We start from the raw sequence: 12,651 nt of genomic DNA on the forward strand, positions 1-12,651 counted from the left end.
AATGGTGGAGATCGGTCCATACTCCTTCATAATTAAGGGCGTCATCCACTATTGAAACCCGTATGACCCATTTGAATATGTGTGCATTGATTGTACACTTAACACGGTTGTATCCATATGAATTTTTATGGGCGTCATCGCCTACTAATCCTCCTGCTCGCCTCGTCCTTGTCTGTAACTAAAGGCACCAGTGTTGCATGCCTTTAGGCGACGCGTCCTTATCCAATGCGCCCACAACTCATCCATGCAAGATGCTTTGCTAGATGCAGGATGCGATCTCCCCCGTTAGAATTGGAGTAAGGTTTCAATATATGTCCTTGTGATTTCTTCTCCATGTCAAGTATTAGAATTCTGTCTTTTCTATGCAATTCATAAGTATAGGAACTTATAGTCTATGCTTATAGGAACTTATAGTCTATGCTTGTTAATGTTGTATCCCGTAAATCACATTTTTGTAATTTATTTAGATTTGTAGATGTCAAGCGTGATTTTATATACCATCTGACACCACTTATCGTGATTCTCTAGATGGTGGCGCCGCACCAGGTACTTCACACCAAGCAGGTCGACCTTGTAGCAAGCTGATACGTCTCCAACGTATTTATAATTTTTTATTGTTCCATGCTATTATATTATCAATCTTGGATGTTTTATATGCATCTACAAGCAATTATATATATATATATATATATATATATATATATATATATCATATTTTGGGACTAACCTATTAACTTAGTGCCCAGTGCTAGTTGCTGATTTTTGCCCGTTTTTGGTTTTTCAAAATATCAGTACCAAACAAAGTCCAAACGCCACGAAACTTTTTGAATATTTTTTCTGGGCATAAGAGACCCTGGAAGCTTTACTAGAGGACCAGCAGATGAACTAGTGGCCCACGAGGCAACTTAGTGCCCAGTGCCAGTTGTTGTTTTTTGCCTGTTTTTGGTTTTTCAGAATATTAGTATCAAACGAAGTCCAAACACCACGATTTTTTTTGAATATTTTTTCTAGACATAAGAGACCCTGGAAGCTTTACGAGAGGACCAGAAGATGGAGCAGTGGCCCACGAGGCACCAGGGCGCACCCTGATGGCTCATGGGGCCAACATGGCTCCGTTTGACCTAACTCCGCCACTATAAATTCTCTGAAATCGAGAAACCAACAGAGAGGCAGTCAAAATACTTTTTCTACTGCCACAAGTTCCTATTCTGACGAGATCGCATCTGGAGGCCTTTTCCGACACTCTGCCGGAAGGGGAATAAATCACGGAGGTGCACTACATCAACCTTACTGCCCTTCCGATGATGTGTGAGTAGTTTACCACAGACCTACGGGTCCATAGTTAGTAGCTAGATGACTCTCTCTCTCTCTCTTGGTCTTCAATACAATGTTTTTGGAGTTCTATTCGATGTAATCACTTTTTACGGTGTGCTTGTTGGGATCCGATGAATTGTGAGTTTATGATCAGATTATCCATGAATATTATTAGAGTTTTCTTTGAACCCTTTTATGCATGAATACTATATCTTTGTATTTCTCTCTGATCTATTGATTTGGTTTGGCCAACTAGATTGATTTTTGTTGCAATGGGAGAGGTGCTTTGTGATGGGTTCGATCTTGCGGTACTCAATCCCAGTGGCAGAAAGGGACATGAAACGTATTTGTATGGTTGCTATTAAGGATAAAAAGATGGGGCTTATTCATGCATGAGGTTACTTTGTCTACATCATCTCATCTTGCTATTAAGAGTGTATTGAAACTGACACATGTGATATTGTATTGAAATTACAATTTCAGTTGGTCTAATTTGTTGTAATTGAAACTCAAAATTTTGAATTGTTGTGACATTGGAAAACTGACACAGGTGAGATGTTGTGAAACTGTAATTTCTTATATGTGATTCATGAGATGTTGTGTAAATTGATATTTGATCTGACATTGAAATATTTGTTTGGTAAACTTAAGATTCTATGAAATTAAAATATGCAGGGGTGTATTGAAACTGACATATGTGAGATTGTATTGAAATTGTAATTTCAGTTGATCTGATTGTTGAAACTGAAACTGAATATTTGAATTGTTGTGACATTGGGAAAGTAAAATAGGTGAGACGTATTGAAATTGCAATTTCTAATATATGATACGTGACAGGTTGTGTAAATCGATATGTGATTTGACATTGAAATATGTGACCTGGCATTGACATATTTGTTTTTTAATTGAAATTCTCTAAAATTAAAATATTTGAGAGTGTATTGAAATTGTCATACGTAAGGTTGTGTTGAAATTACAATTTCAATTGGTATGATTGTTGTAATTGAAACTGAAATATATGAATTGTTGTGACATTGGCATGAATGAGTGGTAGGAGGCATGAATCAGTGAGTGACAACTGAAATATATGAAGAAGTTCACCCTAGAACCTGGGAGGAAGGACATCGACAGGCTGCAACTGGGAATGAACCGAGCGCACCCGACTAGCCACGGGGTGCTCACCTGGAGCAGAGCACCACCAAAACCCACGAACTGGACACCGAAGAGAAAGAGATGCTGGAACGGACGGAGAAGAGCAGTAGCAAGTGACCCAAAAAAGGCACCAGCTACCGCCGCCGCTGCACACCCACTCGCCGAGGAGCCCAAGCCCACCTAGCTCCCAAAAACGGCGCCTTCAGGAAGGACGCGACGCCAAGGACGCCGCCGCCGCCCAACAGAGTTGTGGTTTTCACCTGGAAGACTAGAGGGAGAAGGGGACGACGAATTTGACCTAAACGGCGCCTCCAAGGAGGGGAACGACGCCCTCAAGCGTCGCCGCCGCCAACACCGGCAAGGCCGGCTTGGGATTTCTCCCGGTCTTCGAATCCCCGCCATCCTTACCCCAACGACGCAAGATCCGGCGGCTCGCAAGAAACCGGCCAGATCCGGCCGGGGCGGATCTCGTCGAACATGGGAGGCAGGGGCGGCCAGATCTGGCGCTGCCGATAGCCACAACAGCCGCAACACCAAGGCCCCTGTCCTTCGATTCACTCGCCGTCCACACGGCCAGGATCGCCGGCCCACGCCCGCGCCACCGCCGGCCGCAGGGCCTGTGACGCCTCTCCGACCAGGGCCACCGCCCCGGGGAACGCGGCCTGAAGGAAATATGCCCTAGAGGCAATAATAAAGTTATTATTTATTTTCTTATATCATGATAAATGTTTATTATTCATGCTAGAATTGTATTAACCGGAAATATAATACATGTGTGAATACATAGACAAACAGTATGTCACTAGTATGCCTCTACTTGACTAGCTCGTTGAATCAAAGATGGTTAAGTTTCCTAGCCATAGACATGAGTTGTCATTTGATTAACGGGGTCACATCATTAGAGAATGATGTGATTGACTCGACCCATTCCGTTAGCATAGCACTTGATCGTTTAGTTTGTTGCTATTGCTTTCTTCATGACTTATACATGTTTCTATGACTATGAGATTATGCAACTCATGTTTACCGGAGGAACACTTTGTGTGTTACCAAACGTCACAACGTAACTGGGTGATTATAAAGGTGCTCTACAGGTGTCTCCGAAGGTACATGTTGGGTTGGCATATTTTGAGATTAGGATTTATCACTCCGATTGTCGGAGAGGTATCTCTGGGCCCACTCGGTAATGCACATCACTATAAGCCTTGCAAGCATTGCAACTAATGAGTTAGTTGCAGGATGATGTGTTACGGAACGAGTAAAGAGACTTGCCGGTAACGAGATTGAACTAGGTATTGAGATACCGACGATCGAATCTCGGGCAAGTAACATACCGATGACAAAGGGAACAACGTATGTTGTTATGCGGTTTGACCGATAAAGATCTTTGTAGAATATGTAGGAGCCAATATGAGCATCCAGGTTCCGCTATTGGTTATTGACCGGAGACGTGTCTCGGTCATGTCTACATAGTTCTCAAACCCGTAGGGTCCGCACGCTTAAAGTTCGATGACTGTTATATTATGAGTTTATGTGTTTTGATGTACCGAAGGAGTTCAGAGTCCCGGATGAGATCGGGGACATGACGAGGAGTCTCGAAATGGTCGAGACGTAAAGATCGATATATTGGACGACTATATTCGGACATCGGAAAGGTTCCGAGTGATTCGGATATTTCCGGGAGTACCGGGAAGTTACGGGAATTCATATTGGGCCTTAATGGGCCATACGGGAAAGGAGAGAAAGGCCTCAAAGGGTGACCGCACCCCTCCCCATGGGCTGGTCCGAATTGGACTAGGGAGGGGGGCGCCCCCTTCCTTCCTTCTCTTTTTCCCTTTCCTTTCCTTCGCTTCTACTCCTACTACTTGGAAGGGCTCCTAGTTCTACTAGGAAAAGGGGAATCCTACTCCCGATGGGAGTAGGACTCCCCTAGGGCGCGCCATAGAGAGGGCTGGCCCTCCCCCTCCTCCACTCCTTTATATACGGGGGCAGGGGGCATCCCAAAGAGACAACAATTGATCTCTTGATCTCTTAGCCGTGTGCGGTGCCCCTCTCCATCATAATCCACCTCGATCATATCGTAGCGGTGCTTAGGCGAAGCCCTGCGTCGGTAGAACATCATCATCGTCACCACGCCGTCATGCTGATGAAACTCTCCCTCAACACTCGGCTGGATCGGAGTTCGAGGGACGTCATCGAGTTGAACGTGTGCTGAACTCGGAGGTGTCGTACGTTCGGTACTTGATCGGTCGGATCGTGAAGACGTACGACTACATCAACCGCGTTGTGCTAACGCTTCCGCTTTTGGTCTACGAGAGTACATAGATAACACTCTCCCCTCTCGTTGCTATGCATCACCATGATCTTGCATGTGCGTAGGAATTTTTTTGAAATTACTATGTTCCTCAACACGGCCCCCTGTAGAAGATGCAGGGCAGCCAGGGCCCCGCCGCCACCTTCCTCGGCGGCGCCCCGGGCTTGCCCGACGGCGGCCTCAGGCGGCGGCGAGGGAGGAAGGGAGGGGAACGGGGGAAGGCGGCGGAGCTAGGGTTTGGACCCCCGAGTCGTCCTGGTAGGGGCGACGCGAGGGGAGGGGGGAGTGTTCGTTGGAGATCGACTGGGCACATATTACAAACCTCTACTCTATAACCGGATAATCTACCTCCTTATTACATGAAAGTGCACCAGGGATTGTTGTGAGGTGAGAACACATGGTTATGCTCTCACTTAAAAAAAACTCTTAAACTATTAGGCCTCCTTTGGTTTGTAAAATAGGAACATGAATATGGTAGGAACATGAAAGTTATAGTGAATGAGATGGCATGCGTCACAAATCCTGTAGAAAAAGAGATGGCATTTGGTTCATAGAATATTGCTATTTTTCTATTAGGAGGAGGAAGGGTTGGTGATTTTGGTGCAATTTGTGATGGGGTTGGGATGTTGGGTCTGACGCGGCGGGTGTGTCCGAGCGCCCCTATATCCGCCTTATATTTGGGCTGAATATGAGGGGTGCCGGTCAGCCCGGGCGTTTGAGGCTTGTTTAAGGAGCCTGTTTGGGTCGAAAAATCATGACCGATTAGTGACCGGGCGGCCTGCTCGGCGTATGGGGCGGGTTTGAGGCGCCGGGTTGTAGATGCTCTTATTCCTAAGATACCATGGGAACACGGTATCGCCATGATCAATGTCATTTTCAAATTAGAGGTTAAAGTTTATGCGATGAGACCCAGTCCAATCGCGCCTAAAATAGTTGATTGCGTGCAAACTACTTTCATTAAGGGTTATTTTATTTTGGAAGGAGTTCTCAACCTTAAAGAAAATTGTCCACAGACTCAAACGTAAGAAACTTCCAACAATCTTGCTTAAACTGGCTCAACAGTCGTGTCAGTAGGTCCTTTCTGCATGAAGTGCTACATAGGGAAGGGTTCCATGCAGGTTTTATCCATAGGATCTTTCAGCTTGTCTCGGGTGCGCAAACTGCTATCTGTATAAATGGAGAAATTGGGCAATTTCAACCCCCCTCTTCAACATTGTGGCCGATACCCTATCCACCATGCTTTCCAAAGCCAATAGGGCTGGACACCTCAAATGGGTGGTGCCCACCTCATCCCTGGTGGAGTGACGACTAGCCTCCAATATGGTGATAGTACCATGCTCCTCGTCGAACCGTATTCCAGTAACTACCATCAAAACCCTCCTTATCTGTTTTGAAGCTATGTCTAGGATGATGATCAATTCTGACAGAAGTGAAGTATGCACTATGGGCATGGAGATCGAGGATAGTAGTCGGATAGATAATCTCCTTAACTGTAAGAGGGTTTTGTCTCTCATGTCCTATCTTGGCCCTCCTTGCTCGACAAACAGGTATTGGTGTTAGATATCCAACATTCAGTGAATTTGTCAAAAGAGTTGACCTTTGGTAAGGAAAATTGATGTCCTTTGTTGCTAGGTTGACTCTTAGCAACGCCTTCTTATCGGCGATTCCTACATTGGTGATGGGCCTATTCATTTTGGGGTACGATGTCCGTTCGCAATTCGACAAAATAAGAGCTCATTTCTTCCGGGAGGCGGACATGGCAAAACGCAATTACCAGATGGTTAGCTGGGCTGATGTATGTAAACTGAAAACCCGATAGGTTTGGGCATCACCAAGTCTAAGAAAATGAACTTAGCGCTAGTTACCAAGTGGATCTGGAAAATTGCCCAAGGCAACGACAACCTATGGGCCCATATCTGTAAAGTGAAATATTTTTCGAACATTTTTTTTCAGCTGTAAAGCCAAGGGCTCTCAATGTTGGAATGAGATCCAAAAACACAAAGAAATTTCCTAAATTATGTGCGCGTGTTTCCAGATAGGGAACCCCAAAGAGACGCTAGGTTCTGGTTGTCAAGCAGGTGGATTAACGAAAGTCTTTATATGCTAGATCCCCCGAGCTTTTTGTTATTGCATCTGAGCTAGAGATTCCGGTTTGCGATGTTTTGGTCAATTTAACACCAACCCGGCGCTCATGCGCCGCAACTTAAAATGGGCTCTTTACTTTCACCAATAGTGTCCTCTAGGGAAAAAGTCGGACAATGACGCGGCCACCAAAGTTCTGCACAAGACCAAACGCCTCCACACTATGCATGGATGTTTTATCGGCCTTTTGTTCATAGTCTAGGCTCCCTTTTGTGAGATTGTAATATGTTTATTCCTGCCTGCTGAGGGTTGGCTTTGGTGGCTTTATTAATTTAAAGTCGGCGTTCCTTATGCCTTTTATCTAAAAACTATACTTAGTATTGCATCATCGCTGATCAATATGCATAGGGAAATCATTCTAGCTGATGTGCGACAGGGTTTGATGCATGTAACTGCCTCCGAATGTAACCCAGGTTAAGTGCTATAATGAGATTTCCTTTATCCTCAAAAAAGAAAAAGACATGCATAGGATATACATCCAGTGTTCAGTGCCACTATCACTTAAAACGGAAGGTGCGTCCCTGAGCCATAATTCAGATCAATTCCTCCGACGGTTTTATATTCACAATGAAATGTAATGTAATGTAATGGAAATGGACATGTTCGAATTACAATCGCTAAAGCCCTGAATTTCTACTATACATCTCTAGCTCCCCTCCACAATAAAACAGGGGAGGCAAGCAGAGGGTGACATTGCACAAATTAAACTACGTGCCGCTGCCTCTGCCATGGAAGGCACCTCGTCCGTTTCATAGGTCTGAGAACCAGTCGTCCTCGTCGTCGTCGTTGAGGTAGAGCCGGTAGCGGTCGAGGTCCTCGTCGGCGAGGCCGTAGCGGCGGCGCCAGTACTCGAGCCTCGCCTCCGCCTCCCGCATGTTGCGCGTCACCCTCTGGTACGCCGCGTTGATCCGCTCGAAGTCCACGCCGTCGTCGTCCTGGTGGCCGTCCCGCACGACGTCCGGATGGTACTGCAGCGCGAGGCGGCGGAAGGCCCTCTTGACATCGCCCCTGGTGGCGCCCGGCGCGAGCCTCAGCGTCCGGTAGTGGTCCTCCTCCAGCCCCCCGCCCGGGACGGCCGGCCTCGCCCGCGTCGCCCCGCACCTCACCGCTGCCCGCCGGCGCCGCCCCACGCCCAAGACGACGGGACGCGCAGGCTCAACGCCACTCCTCCGGCGACAGCCATGGGTGTGCCGTGTGCAAGAAATGGAATGGCGAGGTGGATCTGGACAACTACGGGAGCACTGTATCCGGATGTGATGTTCGCTCTGGAATGGCTGGAAACTTGGAATGGACGAGGCTGCCGCGCGGGCTTATATAGGGTGGAGGAGGAGGCGGTTGCGGTACGTTCCGGCTCGCCGGAAGGGGCGGCACGTTTGGGCGACGGTTGGCAGGCTCGCCGGTGTTTCCCACGTTGCCATTGCTCGCACGTTTCGGTACAGACGAAACACCGCGGCGTCCATATCCGTTTCGTCTGGAAAAAACAGGAAGCTTTCACGTGATGTAAAGATTGTCTTTTACAATTTCAGCACTCAGCCATTGACCGGGTACACGTTGCAACCCGGACAAATACATCCCCTGGGTATCCATCCGGTGGACCAGGGCGGCTTGTGGTTGTGGTGCACCCGTTTCCGGTTTATACTTTATAAATAAAAGATTTTTTCAAAAAATCTAGAAAATATACGATACATTTTTTATATATAAATCTGGGACAATGCTTGTGCGGTGCAATGTGATATAAATATTTCAGTATATTAGTTTGTGATTTACCTACCCATGTTTATGTGGTTGTGTAAATAAATGTTTATCAAATTCTGTCGTCCGTGATTTACCTTATATTTTGACGAGAAATTTGGCAAGTGAATAAATATAAAATTGGTTCAAAAGGTATGTAAATTAAGGTGATTATCTTACGGGGAAGGTTGGATGGGTGGTGGAACGAAAAGTAAAAGATGATACCTTACATTCTTTTTTACATACTAGGACAATGCATGTCGATGATTTCTGCAGTTCGAACATCCAAGTCTCAAATCGCCATGGATGGCGCCCACACCGGACGGGCTAGACCTCTTAGTGGGCGGCTCTTCCTCTCCAGAGGACGGTTCGGCCAGGGCCGGAGTGATTATAGAGACAATGTAGGAGAAGTCATGTTTGCTTCGTGTCATCTTCTGTTCTTTTGCAATGTCAAACCTAGAAGCGGAGATCCATGCTATTTTGGAGGGCGTGTCGCTGGCCCTCCAAATGTCTAATCTAGTAGTCCCCCAATTCTCGTCCAGTATCCTCTCTAACGCATGCCCCCCTTGATAAGTCGCTGTATGGTTAATTCATCAAAGAAATGGTGTTTCATGATAAGTCGCTGCTCATGGTAGAGCTTGAGTTTGTTTCTGTTAAGAAGATAGCTATAAATCCCAAAATGGTGTTTCATGCTGTCTCGCTATTTATACTCGAATTGCTCGCAACACCGCTTGTTGGTTTGAGTGCGATCCTACTTACATTCATAACCTTGTATTAGTAGACTGTAACCCTGTTGTTATGCAATAATAAAACTCAGACGGAGATGAGTCCAACGTCGCCATCTTTACCTTGAAAAGAATAGCTGGGATGAGATAAGAATTCCCGTACGTGCCTATCCTCAGTACATGAGCTGGGCGGCGACGAGTCCAACGTCGCCATCTCTAAAAAGGCACCCTGTTACAGGCGTACTACTTCTGTAGGCACGTACAGGAGCTAGCGGGGTTCCCATCGATCACCCAGCCGGAGACAAAACACTGTTCCGTTCCGACGACCGGCGCCAATCCCACGGTGCTTCCACACGGCAGCGAGCGGCTCGGTCGAGGAGGGCGAGGGGAGGCTATACATCCTTCCCTGTCCCTGTTCCGGCGATCGCCGGGTGCTCCACGCTTCTAGCTAGGGCCGGCTGTCCCTTCCACCAACCCACGAGCATGCACACACTTGGCCGGCAAGTTGCAGCGGTAGCAGCCAACGGCGGCGTACGTGACGTGCTCGCGCTCGCCGGCTCGATTGCTTTGCCGCATCGGACGAAACAAACGAACTGCGCATGCAGCTTCGCCGTGCTGTGACCGGCATTTCAATGTCACATGCAGACCAACCGTAGAAGATGGAACTAATGGCGATGCGAGGAAGACGAGAGACGAATTCGTCGCGTCTAACAATTGCGTCAGTCCTGGGGTGATGTGATGATGCTGCAAGAACTTTCTGAACGCTGGGAAGGCTGGCCTGCCACTGCGACGCCAACGGTATGAACTAAACTATGGAGGAACGCGAACCCTCTGCCGCGTTAAGTGAACAGTCTTGCTAAGTCTCACCCGATCGAGACTTTATTAAGTCTGTCCATCAAATTTTACTTTAGGATCCGTGTAAAAATTTCTTTGTAGTTTTTTTTCCTTACATGTTATGTCACTTGACTGAAACTTGGTTAAATCTCAGTCGATTGATACATAGCCACACCTTTAAATGAATGCAATATTTTTTGTTTCGCTGAAGTAGAATGTTTTACCAAAAACCAAAAAGGCTACAATCACACGAAGGTACACAGAGCTATGCGATACGTTCAACTTATATTGTTTTTTAGCTGGGTTTTTTTTGCAAGCGTTTTTTAGTTGGTTAACAAACGACTTATTATATTGAAAGCGAGAAAAAATTTATTTCTACCTGTAAATTACGTGTGCTAGGCGTTCCTTTCCAAAATTTAGTTGCATTGAAAAGAAATATGGCCAGTCTTTAAGATACAAATCTTTTATCTAGAAAAAGATGAACCAAAAAGAAACGTGAACATAGAGAAAAATGAACCAAGAACCATCATATTTATCTTGCTCCAGGACTGGACATCTTTAACAAGTTTCTTTCTGCCTCCAAACGCAAACCACTGGACACAAACAACGGCACGAGACAAAGGCCGTCCTAGGCTCCAGCAGTACTGCCAAGTCCCAACACACGGCGCCAAAGTGCCAAGGATTTTTTTCAATCATAGAAACAAATCTATGCTAATTAAGGGACAAGAAACATGTTTGCACAAAGCTGATGAGACATCAGGAGCTATAAAGAAAGTGCTACTCAGCAGTTTGGGAACAATCAGTGCTATAAGAAAACATGACAGCATATGTGCTACTATATATGGCCATCCAATAAGTAATACTGCAAAGGCAAATCAAATCGGCCTGAACATTCAATTCATATATTCCTTGTTGCGGAGAATGGAGGCTCGTCATCTTCTTGTTGTATCTCATGGCATGGAATTGGAATCATGCTCTCTTGGAGGCGATGCCCAGTAAGAACCATACAATATTGTTTCTTTCCAATCTTCACCATTCCTGAGACGGCAACCTTGCCGTCAGTATCGCAGCGTAACACACGGTTCCTATTAAACTGGATCAAGAGCTCACGATCGTTGAACATAGCAATTTGATTGAACCATCTCACTGTTGTATCAAGTGGTGTCATCCTTTTCCGTTTCAGAGAGGTTAAATTCAATTGTCGTGATTTCTCCACTCTCGGTAGGTCAATCCGGTACTTGAAGGCCCAAATATTGGCCTCGTAATCCTGCATCACCCACACATCCAATGTGCTCAACGTGACGACCGAGAAAGCTAGTGCTTCTTGCATGTTGAGCAAATTGCCCATATGATACACATCAGGTTGAATTAGTAGGTTCGGACTACGCATCCACCGGAATGAATCGGCTTGTGTGTCAAACACAATAATGTCTTCACCATCTCCTGTAATCTGTTTGGCATCAGCAGGACACCAGTGCAGACTGCCCCGGTGTTGGATTGGTGGAGTACGGATCAGCGCCTCCACTAACACCCATTCCATGGAAGCCGACAAGACTGTTGGCATTGTGACTTCGACGTGCCTCGGCTTGTCCGATCCAACCGTAAGGACGTATAAGCTGGATTCGGTCCAGTTTTGTGATCCTGAGACCCAAAGCACCCTGTACTCTCCGGTTGGATGGTGCATGTATAAAGCAATTACGGTGGTGCGGACGCCTAGCCCAGATGGAGGTTGCGGTAGGAGAGCTTGCTTGCGGGTGACTGGGTTGCAGATGTAGAACTGACCTCTACGGGCGATGATGGTGAAGCCATCGCAGGTGCATCGGAGACAAACCTCATCGTTACGGTGTTCGAAACCTGCGAGGAAAGGCCAGAGCTGCTGACTGCTGGTCCTCGCGCCGGCGTCACGGACGACAACGAGACTGGCAGATCGTCCGGCCCCGTCGACGATGGGGAGCGATGGCTGGCGGCGGCGGTGTTCGAGCATGAATTCAGGCCTGGAGGTGACACTGCGCCACAGCGCACAGACGACGCGGCAGCGGCCGACGTCCCGGGGCGGCAACCGGATGAGTATTCTGTCGATGATGCCCTCTGGAAGGTGGTCGAGGAAGGTCCTGGCGCCTCTCTTGCCCGGCATGGTGCCCGGTTGAGTCGGGTGGACTAACAAGAAGAGGCACGTACGCTCAAGTGAATTGCTTTTGCTTCTGCGTGAAGCTGAACTGCGGCTCGGTCGAGGCGAGGTGGCGATTAAGGAAGGCGGGGTCAAGCTTTAAGGGATGTGCTCGTCCGAATCCCTTAACAGTAATTTATTCTCCCGAGCTCAAATGCACCTTCGTTAACAGTAAACCCAGAAGAATAAATAGTAAAAGTTATATAAATTCTGTTTTTTTGGCAACAAACATTGTTGAATGTCTACAGACGTGCCAATTTTAATGAAGAAAA

The 12,651-nt window shown here is 46.8% G+C and overlaps 1 protein-coding gene and 1 pseudogene across 1 annotated transcript; both read right to left on the minus strand.

Moving 5' to 3' along the window:
* Positions 1-7,454: 7,454 nt before the first annotated feature.
* On the minus strand, positions 7,455-8,442 carry LOC119331689 (annotated as a pseudogene).
* A 2,668-nt stretch (positions 8,443-11,110) lies between these two features.
* Positions 11,111-12,346, minus strand: LOC119333965 (putative F-box protein At2g02030). Its single transcript, XM_037606664.1, has one exon. It carries the CDS (start codon positions 12,344-12,346, stop codon positions 11,111-11,113), a length of 1,236 nt encoding a protein of 411 aa, XP_037462561.1.
* Between the last annotated feature and the right edge of the window lie 305 nt (positions 12,347-12,651).

This window comes from Triticum dicoccoides, chromosome 7A, assembly GCF_002162155.2.
Source record: "Triticum dicoccoides isolate Atlit2015 ecotype Zavitan chromosome 7A, WEW_v2.0, whole genome shotgun sequence".
NCBI classification, from domain to species: Eukaryota; Viridiplantae; Streptophyta; class Magnoliopsida; order Poales; family Poaceae; genus Triticum; species Triticum dicoccoides.

Coding starts and splice junctions, on each gene's coding strand:
- LOC119333965 (XM_037606664.1), bottom strand. CDS start 12,346: ATGCCGGGCAAGAGAGGCGCCAGGACCTTCCTCGACCACCTTCCAGAG.